Below are 12,545 nucleotides of genomic sequence, written 5' to 3' on the forward strand. Positions count from 1 at the left end.
TCCTCATTTGCAGATGGATCCTGCAGGCCCAGCATGAAGACTGAGGCTGCCCATGTAGACACATCTACAGTTAGCTCCGAGGCCATCAGTGGGTCACTGACTGTTCTGAAGCTAAAGATTAGTGCTTGGGTTCAGGAAMGAAGGAACTGCTTAGCAAGCTTCACTTGCCAGCACATGGAGGCTACAGGCTTTGGATAGCCTGCARTACTGTTTTGGTTGCAGCTCAGGGTAATGGTTGGGTTAAGGTTTGTGTTCAGGAAAACAAGAACTGGAGCAAATTCTGCAGGTCCTACAGACCTGAGATGAAGGCTCATGCCAGCAGACTACAGCTATGCTGAACAGGAGCTCAAGGTCCAGCTTCTTTCTAGACTCTAAAGGCCCAGGTAGCGAGGACCTACTGAGGAGCCTCCGGCAGGTCAGCGTGCGGACCCACAGCAGGTATTGAATGGATGCAACAGTTGTTCAGGCCTTGAAGACACTGGAAGGTCTTAATGGCCCTGACCAGCCAGGAGGATTCAGCACCTCCACCTACTGCAAGGTGCTCCAGCAGTCCCATTTAAGTTCAGCCCTGGTGTTGGCTGCTGGACCCATCCTGACCTATCTTGCCACCAGCCCCGCCTTGGGCCCAGCTCTTCACAGGACGCTCTGGATCATCCTGGGCCAGAGTCATCCCCTCCCAGTGGCAGAGGCAGTTAATAGATCCCACCACTATGCCCTGCTCTACCCCTGTGTTCAGCCCCGTGGGGCTGAGCCCCTTCATGAGGGCTTGGCCTGCACAGGGGTCCCCCTCAGCCCACCCTTGCTGCTCACTGACACAGCCCCAGCCCCCTTTCCCTWCTTCACAGCCAGCTCCAGCCCTGTCTCCTCTGAGAGCTGCAGAGCCAAGCGAAGCCGCTGGCGCTCCTGGCAGCAGAGCTCACCTGTGGTGTGTGCAGGCAGCAAGCAGGAGGCTTTGCAGGATTCACACAAAACTCATCTGCAGCTCCTGCTGTCAGGACCCACACCCCAGCATTAGCCATGATAGTTCATGAGAATAGGAACCGACAAGCTAAACTGAAGTGTGGAGATTAGAAAGCCATAAAAAGGCTGGGATCAGGACTTTCCGAAACTTTTGGGGGCGGGGGGAGGATGGAAGATAGAGGCTTCTGGATCAATTGGCTAAAGTGAGGGTTAGGCTCACGCTCAGCAGGAGYGGAGGAGCTGCTCTTAGTGTGGGATTTGAGAATGCCTTGAGAGCTGTAATAGYGGTTATTGCTGGCAAGGGGAAATGCCTGTTTGGAGCTGGGGGGTGTTGCCGGCCTGCAGGCGATGCCCGTGTTCCTGTGGGCACCGCGGAGCCGCTCGGACGGCCCTGTTCCCCCCTGCCCTCCTACGGCTCAGGAAATCCACGGAGCTGAGGGTAAAAATAGTCCCTGCTCAACACCCTGAGAACGGCTCCGCTCTTCCATTTAGGAATCTTCTGCTATCGTTATGCAATGTAGCAAGCCAAACACACAGAGACATGTGCAGAGCAAGAAGCAGCAGCTGGAATCAGCCCAGGACAACTTATAAATTGATGACCCCCATCTTAGAATAAATATGTCAAAAGCAGACAACAGTAAATCCCTCACACTGTGCCTCTAGGAGCCCGGTATTAATTTCTCCACTAGAAATGTTGTGCACAGATCAGAGCTTTTCAAATCAGACAGCATGTTTCCTGAAAGCAGTTGGAGCCTTCCTGGTAATAGGAGCTGTTGTCACACCATAAGGATCTCCCAAAAGAGCCAGTCTGGCTTTGCAGCATATGCTGAATAAGAATTTCTTGATCTAAAATTGTGCCTCAACTGCACTGCTGCAATCAGGAGGCAGCAAGGCCAGAAAGCAACACAGAGGAGGACGGCTCTTCTTTTCCCTGCAACATCAGAAAACACMTCCAGAAACTCCTGAAATGCCTTTCCCCAGTTCAGTAACAAAACAAASCAATCATTTATTCGCCTGCCTTGTCTTAAAAGCAAGTCAGCTTCTTACCACTCGCTGGGAACACTCTCCCAGTTAGGCCTGGAGGGAAAGGTGGCACCTGCTAAATCACAACTACCATTGCCTTGCTGCTGTGGCCCAGCAGAGCCAGAGGAACACAGCACTAACCTGACCGTATACTGAGTGCCAGGCAAGGAAAAATCATTTTGCAGGACTTAATCATCTCTTTCTCTCTTTAGAGAACACTCATAAAATAACAAAATGAAAATATTGTTAATGTAAATTTCAAGATTGTTATTTTTAATTAATCCCTGGCAGCCCATTGTACTCTCAGCTTGAACTACGTAGTACAAAACCAGTAACAGGGCCTCCTTGCACCTTGCCTTCCACTTCTAGAGTACTAAACAGCCATCAATATTCCACTAAGAGGCATGGTCACCTCCTTCTTGTACAAGCTTCGCCTGAGACAAAGGCCGAACACACTTGTGTCTCATATCTCAAGAGGAATCAGTTTTAAGGTTTGAGATTAGGCCTTAGTTTCTAGTTCTGTGCTCAAAAAATTAAATTATATGCTTTAGGCTTTGCATAAAAGTAAAACCACAGTTTTCAGTAAGCAAGAATATATAAGATAATTCTAGAAGAACTGGAGCATGCTTTACGGTTCAAATAATGTTGATCTCTAATTTAGACAAAGCAATAAGATACAATTAGGTTAACACAACAAAACAAGTTCTCATTCACCATCTGTAAAGCATTTTAGTTTAGGAAAAAAGGAATGTTGAGACTCCACCTGTGAAAAGATGTTTGATTAGTGGCATTGTACCTTGTCAGTAAATATGGTGAGAATGAAGCTGGATTGTCCTGCTCGGAAAACATTGGCATAGATCCTCCCATTATCCAGAGGCGGAAATACAAAACGAGAACCACCTTCAAAGAAGAATATCTAGTTTAGTAATATGCTACAGCAGAATTAAGGCCTCCAGCATTTTTTTTTTTTTTTTTGATACCTCTCTCATTTTGACTTGACAACCGCTAGCTGACTTGCATCTGAGCATAAGTAAAACTTCAATTTTGCAACCCAAATTCCAAAGTCAAAATTCAACCCTGGGATCCTTGTTCACCTTCCTTGACCCTCTGAGACTGTCCAGAAGGGGACATGGCAGTGCCCAGGGCTTACCCAGGCAGGAGGCTGAGTGGGCCATCCAGGGAAGAAGAACCTACCTGTGAATTTCCAGGCCTGTGCAGTCKCTGGCAGTGCTGCCCCAATTCCACCCCATGAGACACCTCCATCCGCACTTCGCTGTAGTGCAGAATCCAGGAGAGCTTTGGAACAAAACCCTCCCTAGCAGGTGACTTCTCAACATCACGTAGAAATTCTGAATATCCAAGTGATGAACRTGCCAGTTCTCAACACAGACAGCAGGCTATGCTTGTCCCCACTCCATTCGTGYGCACATTACCATCAGGAACTGGCACATCAAGGCCACCCACAGCACATGGATTTTGAAGGACAAATCTGTCACCCTGTTGTGGTTCTGACTAGAGAGCTTTACTATCACCCTCTACTGAAACAGAGGGAAAAACAGGGCTGGCATCTTAAAAGCCACCATTATTCACTCATGTTGGCATAGCTCTAAGGACAAGCTCCACTGATGTTTCTCATACAGTGTAACCCTAGACCCTGGAAGGACTTCTGCTGGCTGGCACTTCACCACCTTCCTGGGAATCAACGGTCACTGCCAGATAAACAAGAGGACCTGGCTTATGGAGGAGCACAGGGAGATGCACACCCCGTGGGATCCTGCTGATGTCCATGTTTTCCTCCTGGAGTTTGTGAAGCCCTGCTTGAAGTGCCCCAAACACCAGGTATTTTAAAGCAGAACTTTTCTGGTGACTTTTAGTGAGCCTGCTTTGAAGGTAGCAGCATGTCACTGAGAAGTCAATATTTGCCAGTCAGCTCAGTGCTGAGATTCTTCCCATATTTATAGACTGAAATACTTACAGATGATTACAAAGTTATAACCCCTAATAAATTATGAGAAAACGTGGAGTGAAAACCCAACACCACAAAATTACTGTGTCTGTCCAGCTGAAGTTTCCTAGACTACTTCCCAAGACTAACCTGTGTGCTAAGACCTACCATGTCAGCTCTCTGACTCCTGTGAGACAACGCTCATTCTAGTCACACGTACGCAAACACAAGGTCAACTCCTTTCATACTTACATAGCTTATCACCAGAGCAGCTCTCTTTAAAAATGGCCTTGCAGTATACAAGAAATTCTGGTTGTTATTTGCAGTCAGGTAGCTGAAATATAAGAAAACAAATAGTTATTGAAATGCTTTGGACAAATAAATCATTTCTCAAATTGGAAAAAAAAAATGGCCTGTGCATTGTTTTAACTACCCTGAACTAACTTGCTATAGTAATAAATTATTAACACTTTTATTCTTTAAATCCCTTTCCATGTGACTTAATTATACCCATAAAATACTGAAAACATTTCAAATAATACATATCACAATACACTGCATTTCCGCTCCCTCTAATTTTTTTAACGTGATTTAACTTGTTAATCCTTATAAAAACTCAAGTATTTGTCTCTCAAGATTGCTGGTTCTGATTTCCCAGAAGAATATACTGAGACACGTTTTTAACAGGTCACCCAAACCAAGCAATTCCACTTCAGGCCATGATTAAAGTGCAAAAATTCCTTGTTCTCGGCTCTCAGTCTCTAGAGAAGGGAAGAACTGCCTATTAGAACTGAACTGACTTTAAGCATTTTTGCCCTCAAAGTATATTCTGCACACCTAAATTCCAGTAAAAGTCAGCTGACAGAGTGCTACAATAATTAAGAGCAGTAAGTCAGGCACTGGTACCTTGTTGTTCTAAAGGCTTTTGTGAAAACCATCCTGTTTCTTAAGGAGTATAATTWAAATATTTCTGAAATACGTAGTTTTGGCCCTAGAAGTAGTTTAATACAGGGTAAAAGCACTTCTCAAATATAACAAATGGCACCTTCCCTATGACATTAATTCCGTTGTAATTGCGTTTCTAGAGAACGTTACAGGTTTTTTGTCATTGTAAAGCAAGCAATGAAAAACAAAAATAAAGAAGTAAATACAGGGAAAAAAAAGATGACAAGAAAGTGGAAAGAAAATATTTTAAGCCAAGAGAAATGAGACAACTGTTGAAAAACTGACAAGTAATTTTAAGAAGTTATAAGTAACAAGCAAACAAAATAAATATAGAACTGAAGTATTTGTAGGCTCCTCTGTGTAACAAAGAGTCAGTAAAAGTCATCTATCCTGGGACAGTCCATTTATATGGACAGAATGAAACACAACAACCCGCACACAAGTTAGCTCTGCAAGCRTGAAAGAGCCATGCATTTTTTTCGTGAACATCTAACACATAAAATACATCTTTCCTCCTCTCCACAAGCCTCAAAACACTCTGTCATCTGACCACTTCTACCCCTTAAGTCCTCAGGGAAAAAAAAAAAAAAGATTGCAGCACTTCCTAAGTTTGCCAAGAATCCTTAATATCTGGTGCTCTGTTTAGAWTTTCTATAGTAGGAAGTTTGCAATTCTGGTCACCATGGGAAGGCAGCAAAGATTATACTGCAAACAGAGGTAGCAGCAGCAAAGCCAGCACTAAAGGAGTTAGAAGTTAACAAGAAGCACGTCTGGGGGTGCCCTCTAGAAAACAACTGCTTGTCAGAAAACTTATGGAAGTGTCACACCTAAAACTCAGTAACCAAACCATAAGGGTTTSGTTTATGGTAGAATAAGGTAAGGAAGCCAAGTGACCTTAGGTCTTTGGTATCTACTTATTTACAAATGTTGACATTTAAGCACAGAATCTAACTTAAATGTCAGACTAGTCTTYGAGGGCTGAACTCTGCAAAGTGCAGAGTTTTTAAGCTCCCACTGATTTTAATCAGGCTCCAGCAAGTACAAGCAAGAGGAACCTAAGTGTTCAGTCTTCAGTCTCCAGGAAAGGTCAGCTTGGCCTTCAAGTGCTCACCATGGCCCTGCTCCAAAACCCACCGGAGCCAAAGGGAAAGACTCTCAGCGACTTTAACAGCATTTGGATCAAACCCTGGTCTTTTGTTCCCTATTGCAATGTTTTATGAAACCCAGCTCCCTGGCAAATTTTGGTCAGAACAGAAGTGTTAGGTTGCATTTTGTTTGTATTTTTATGACTGAAGGAGAGGGACTGCCTACTATTATTCCTATAGCCTGATTCTTTCTGTTACAAGGAACCTGTTCTCATTTGCTTGTATTTTTGACAAACTGCAACACTTTGGGCAGAAGTTTTCCATTACAAATAGTTGCTGGGGAGGGTGAGGGACACAGAGAGAGAGCCTGAACAGCTCAKTTTTTTTTCCAAGACTTTATTTAGAGAAAGAGTCTGGCAACCTGGCTGAGTCTGGCAACCTTCTCCTTGAGAAACTGCATCTATCACCTCCATGCCTTGGTCCAGTGAGAGGCTTGTGAGGCTGCCATCATCTCTGGGCCATGTCTTTTGGCACCCTCTAGAAGAGCCCACCCACATTCACAGAAATTATAAGTCCCCAAGCGCAGGGATGGGGGGGACAGGCAGACATCACTTTGCAGATGTCTGGTAGAGATTAGCTAAAATTTAACAGATTTAATGCAATTTGCGTCAAGGATGTTCCAGTGGGAACAACTGCTACAGGCAATACTCTGTTTGAAGAAGCAATTCAGTGAGGAAGGCCAAGCTTCATTTTAGACTGCTGATGCTCAGGAAACTGCTCCTGGGCTTCGGGGCTTGTAAAAAAAGGGCCCTGATCTAGACGGGCAGAGCGCCGACCGGGCACCCTCACACTGCCAGCTCTTCATTCTCCATCAAGCCCGGCCTGAGGAGAAAATTAGAGACAGATAATACATGTAAATGGAAGGCAATAGCTCTGTCATGCCTCGCAGTAAAGTGCAGGAAAGCATCCTCTTTACACATTCTGATTTTCCTTTTTTTGGTCTGCCTAGGAATAGCTAAATTGCTTGCAACATTTTCACACCTTCCTYGCTAAAGGACCGTGCTATGCATGTTACCAAACACAGTTCAAGGCACCACTTCATCTACAAGCCACAGCTAATTTCAAAATCCGAACTCATCTCTCGCAGTTTTAAGCTGTGTAGAGGCAGCATATTTAAGACAGAAGAGAGGAAGGAAAAATTAAAGACAACTCTACTGGCTAATTACAAATCATTGCCCTGCACTGAAGAACAACCAGCAACAAGCACAAAGGCACCAGAATGGAGGGGTAAGACAACCAGGAACAGGCTAAGTAAATTCAGGGTGCCCTCAGCTTTCTGATCTGTCCTGCCAATGCTTCACCACGTGGCAGCTTCACTTGAGAAACGCTCCTTCCCACGGCCGCTCAATCAAGAGGCAAACGTTTTGCACCTCAAGGATGCCGTCGTTCCGAAGCTTATCTGAAACGGTGAAAGCCGGTGCTGCCCGCTGCTCCTAATGCAGCTGTTTGCCTTTACGAGGTCCCTGCGGGCCTGGTTCTGCAAGTCCCTGGGGAGGATTTTGGCGCCRGGAAGCCCAACCGTGGGCGCACGGGGCCGGGCCTGCTCCCCACAGCGCGTAACCGGCCGGTGAAGGCCTTGCAGGGAGGCTCCCTTCAGCGGCCCGGACCACAGCAAGCCACAAGGACCCAAAGTGCTCCATAAGGGCGGTGTTTCTCTCACACGGCTCAAGTGGGGGCCACCACGGACGCTTGGCATCTCCAGCTTCCCGCAGCGCATCCTGAAACCCCTGGCCCTACCGGAGCTGGAGCGCGCGCTGAGGGTACCRTGGAAGCCAGCAGGGTAGGTGGCTGTTCACAGGAATGTAAGCTTGCCAGGACCAGATGGAGTCCATGTTAATGACAACCAACCCCTCCAAGGAGCAGACAGCTTCTTTAATTTGCCTTTAATGCCGACAGCAGCTCGGGTTTCCTGCAAAGAGCAGGACAGCTCCTGGGCCGCAGTTAATTGCCACGATTTTGGCTCTCGCCAGCCCGTATCGGCAGCACGTTTGCTGATCCCGTGCCGCCGCAGTCTCATTGTGGTGTAAAGCGTCACCTCGCTTTCCTCTTCCACAGCTTTCTCAGGAAAAGCAAGTAAACACCCACGGTGGATAATTCCCCTCAAGGACATCTCGAAGACCATGAGAGCACAAGGAGCTCAGGTGCTTCGAGAACCTTTTTTCTGGTTCTTGGGTTTTTTGGGTTTTGCCCAGGTTGCTCCCCCACACCCAGATCATTTCTCCCATTTCTATCCTGCTGGTACAAGCAGATCCAAGCAAATGCCAGCATTGGAAATAACATTTTCAAAACCCTTATATTATGGGAAAACATTAAAAGACTGAGTTCGAAGCTCTTAATTTACTCCTAATGATCAATAACRGTAAGAGACCTCTAATCAAGACACATTTAAACGTGAAATGGGCTATTCCAGGTGAATTTCAAAATGTCACATCACAGTCAGATACACTCTAAATCCAAAGCAATTAAACACASACTCCCCTTTGGGGAAGGCAGCTTTCCTCCAGGAAGGCATTTTTTTCCAGGAGCTATACTTTATCTGTGGAGAACATCCTTCATTTTCCTACTTGCAAATGATCTCTGTATCTTTTCACCTTACTCCTTCTTGAGGACAGCTATCAAGTACTGTGCCACACACGTGCCAAGGACAAAACAAGAGCTGAAATCCATCACAGAGAATTTAAAAAAAAAAAAAAAAAAAAAGGAAGAAAAATAGGAAAAGAACCAATGCATTCCAGACATGTCTGGATTTTTAACTTGCTTAAAGTATCTGTCAATGCAGGGAAACAGAGTACCAGTCACAGCTATAGTTGCTTCCCCCTTGGTGCGCAGCCTTGGCACTGCCTGCAGCGTAACTGGTGCCCTGCCCCTGCTCTCCCCACGGAGCCTGGGACACCAGGTGCCCACGCAGACACTGCTCAAACCCACACGAACAGAAAGCTGCACTACTGATGCCCCAAAGGGCCAAGGAGAGATTTTATGACAGACACAAGAGCAGTAAATGGCTTGTGCTGCTAAGGGCACACAYTTTGCATGTCCACTTTCAGACATGAGCCTGAATCTTGCATTCTTCCCATCTAAAGGATTCCCAGGAGTAGTGGAGCAGGCTGTAACTCCATCAGAACACAGAAGATCCCACCTATGGCCACTTTATGTTCCTTTAGACAACAAGTACCTTTTCCTGTGCAGGGCGCAAGCAGATGGGAGAACAACTGCCGGGAAAAGGAAATAGGAAAAGCAAGAGGCAAAGTCAGGGATAGGAGGGGAGAGAGAAACAGAGAGATGGATAGGAAGGAAAARTAAAAGCAGAAGACCCTTAACAGATCAAAGATGTGACCAAGAAGATGAAAAAGGGCTTCCCTTCATACCAGACATTCCTGTGACGGGACCAGCAGGCCAGGTGGAGCAGGGCTAACGGGAGAAACACGAGCTCCTCGGAGCGCAGCCACCTCCCGGCCGGTCGCAGCAAAGCAAAGCACGGCGCTTGCAGCATGAAGCCTTCCTTGGCTTCAGTCATTTGATTTCCTCTGCATCACACGCACCCGAGGCACAGAAACTCACACGGGGCTGGTGATTCCCTGTCCGGTGGCAATCAAGGGCTTGTGCAGAGCTATTTCCAACAGCGGTGTTGGAAGCACCCGTGGTAGCAATGCCCAGGCTTTGGCGGCCCCATGTGCTCTGTTACAAGCCCATGCTTCCAGCTACTTCTTCCTGTGACAAGAAGCCTGCTCATTTTGACAGTTCACATTCGGACTGAAAGCTTTCCCTGCCAGGAGTCTGTGTCAAGATGAATCTGTTTCTTGCCTTGAAAGTCTCAGCCAAAACAACCAGGCCCTTTCTGAGAAAGCAGAGAGGACACGGTGGTTTTATCCCTATGAACCCAGTCCKGCGACCCAGGGAAACCTTGAGCAGCTCTGCAGCAGGCTGCAGAGGGCTGAACACTTCTGGCTGAAGAAGAGGCTACCAGAGTACGTATTGCAAGGAAGAAAGGGGAAAACAAGAAAGGAAGGGATGGCAGACACTAGGAAAACAGGGATAGCAGCAAGGAGAAGCCAGGACTAGAGAGAAAGGAAGATAAAGATGGAGATGCAGGCAGATGTGCAGACATCTGTTGCTGCCCAAGACCAGCAGCTGTATCCAGAAACTTGTTGCCACCGGAGCTCAGTCAKCTTGCAGCCCATGAGCACCTGGAGCAGCCGCCTTTCCAGAGCATCCAAGCTGGGAAGGCAGCTCTGCCTTTGCCTCCCTTGGCTCCAGCCCGAGCAGATGGACCCAAAACCATGGAGGGTACCTGGGACCCCTAGAGACCAGCTGCCCTGGTGTCTGTGTKGGGAGGAGAGAGCTGGCAGGCCTCAAACACGGCGTCCCCACAAGGCAGGGCTGTGTCCCTGGACCAAGGGAGGGCATCATGTCAATAAGCGCAAAGCTCGGTCCAAGGATTCAGCTTGGACCAGGAATGACAGAAATCAACTGTGTTGAGTCAGTTGACTTAAAACTTAAAAATGGAATTAGGGAATAGGGCTCTGGCTTTTTGCTGCTGTCTTTCCTATCCTGCGAAACCAGTGAGTAAACTTAAAGAAGGAAAAAAAAAAAAAACAGATAAAAGAGAGAGAAATGGCAAAAGTTTTCCAAAGAACAGAAGAGGAGGAAGAAATCCCCTTCATCAGTAAAGGGTGTCAGAGCAAGAGTGCAGAAATGAGCAGCTGTGAGAGCTGCAGTCCCTTTGCAGCGAGCCACCTCACTTATAAAGACACAGAGCCAGGATACACGTCTCAAAGCAGGAAATCACAGAGACAATTTCTAACAACGGTGAACTGTGCAGGATGCAAACTGAGTCGCACACACACGCGCACACACACACAAAATCAGGTAAAGATGGGGGGGMAAATAGGAAAAATAAARGGCACTAACATATTTGGCAGTCTAATAACTCCCCAGGGACAAACACGTGGCACCAAACAGGTGAGGGTCCACCARCAAACCAGCAGCTTACCAAGCAGAAAAGATGCTCAGTGAAGGATGTATCTGTCCTGGCCACTGCTACCAGACAACAGAGGGAGCAGACAAGGAGCAGGAGAAGGAGAAAGGACCCAGCCTCAAAGAGAAAGGATCCAGCACCTTCCTCATTGGAAAAGGGACAGGAGCCAACAGTCAGCACAAGGGTGGGCATGGGCCAAGTGACACCAAGCTGCAGAGTTCCTGAAACAGCTCCTTAAAGACTGCAGATAAGTTACTGCTCCGGCTAAAGAGCTGGAGMTGAGGCAGAGTGGGAAGAACGGAAGTCTCACAGCTGAGCCTTGCACCCTTTCACTCAGGGTGAACGCCTGATTATTAAAAACATTACGTTTGCCAAACTGAATTGCATTTTTCAAGTCTCTCTTTTTTGGGTTGACCCCCAGGGATAACATCTTGCAACACTCTGAGAGTCAAATAATGTTTTCGTTTTTTTAGGCAAGCACTGCTGTTAAATCAAGGGAAACTGGCAAGTCAAAAGCTGGTTTCAGAAGGAGGCTTTGGCACCGTTCACCATGAAGCTAGGGAGYGGAGGGAAATAAGTGCCTTAACTCCCTGTGAATTCAGCCTGAAAGAAATACTGCTTTATTTCAGAACTGGTTAGGGTTTTTTTGTTGTTTTTTTTTTTAACTCTTCCATAATTTACTTGTAATCTGAAACTACTTGTCGAATTCGTCTGGAACTCACATTTTTCACTTAAGTGGAGAAGGAAAAAACCCCACCCATGCCAAGTCTGCATCCTGGAGCTGAAGAAAACAGTGTGGAAAGGGCAGGAGTTACCACAGCGCCGTGGTGGGGCACAGGGATGGTGGACCTTCAGGACAGCAAACAGAACATGACATGGGAGCTACTGGTCTTAAAGTCCTCGGCCAATTTATGGACATCTACAACCAAAGAGCAGGCGATAAAGAGAGAGCAAGAGAAAGCAAAGGACAGGAGGAAATCAGGGGGACATTCAGGCATTTGTCAGTCTTCCCTCCTCCTCCCTTAGCTGCCTTTGCCTTGGGGCAGCAGGCTCTAAAGGATGGGGATGCTCCTAGGGGAGCAGGGATGGAAAACTGGGCACTGTGTGGACATGTCTGCGCTAGAGCTACTACACAGTGCATTACTGCAGCAGTTGCTTATAAAAAAAATACTCACAAAGATAGAAATGCTTGCATGAATTCTCCCAAAGAGTCTCTAAAACAAAGGGGTATCATTGATTCATTAGCACCAAGAGTTTTATGAAACTCACAGGGCGATGGCTGTGGTTTCAGTCCAGACTTACTATTCAAAGCACTGGTGGCAGAGATACTAAATTGAGTCACACTGTTTTAAAACTGAAGCTTGGCCCATTTTCCACAAATGTTTCCATCAAAATGAAACCCACATACCACCTATTTAAACAGCAGCTTACTAGATGTCAACGCTAAATACTTTAAGAAAAAGGTACTTCCCTTCCAGAAAAATCCTAATCTGACAGTTTGATCTAGCATGCCCCTTTGCTTCTGTCAGATTAAATAAAGAAATCTCTAAAT

At 46.5% G+C, this 12,545-nt stretch overlaps 1 protein-coding gene across 1 annotated transcript in view; it reads right to left on the reverse strand.

Moving 5' to 3' along the window:
* Positions 1–12,545, reverse strand: part of TMTC1 (transmembrane and tetratricopeptide repeat containing 1) — a 135,526-nt gene that overhangs the window by 77,746 nt on the left and 45,235 nt on the right. Inside the window, exons 6-7 of the mRNA XM_026040335.1 lie at positions 4,181–4,262; positions 2,780–2,883 (exon numbers count right to left, since the gene is read on the reverse strand). Coding sequence (XP_025896120.1) covers positions 2,780–2,883; positions 4,181–4,262 — 186 coding nt within the window. The remainder of the gene's footprint in view (positions 1–2,779; positions 2,884–4,180; positions 4,263–12,545) is intronic.

The sequence above is a fragment of the Nothoprocta perdicaria genome, unplaced genomic scaffold (genome assembly GCF_003342845.1).
Source record: "Nothoprocta perdicaria isolate Ctin4 unplaced genomic scaffold, notPer1 scaffold_253, whole genome shotgun sequence".
Lineage (NCBI taxonomy): Eukaryota > Metazoa > Chordata > Aves > Tinamiformes > Tinamidae > Nothoprocta > Nothoprocta perdicaria.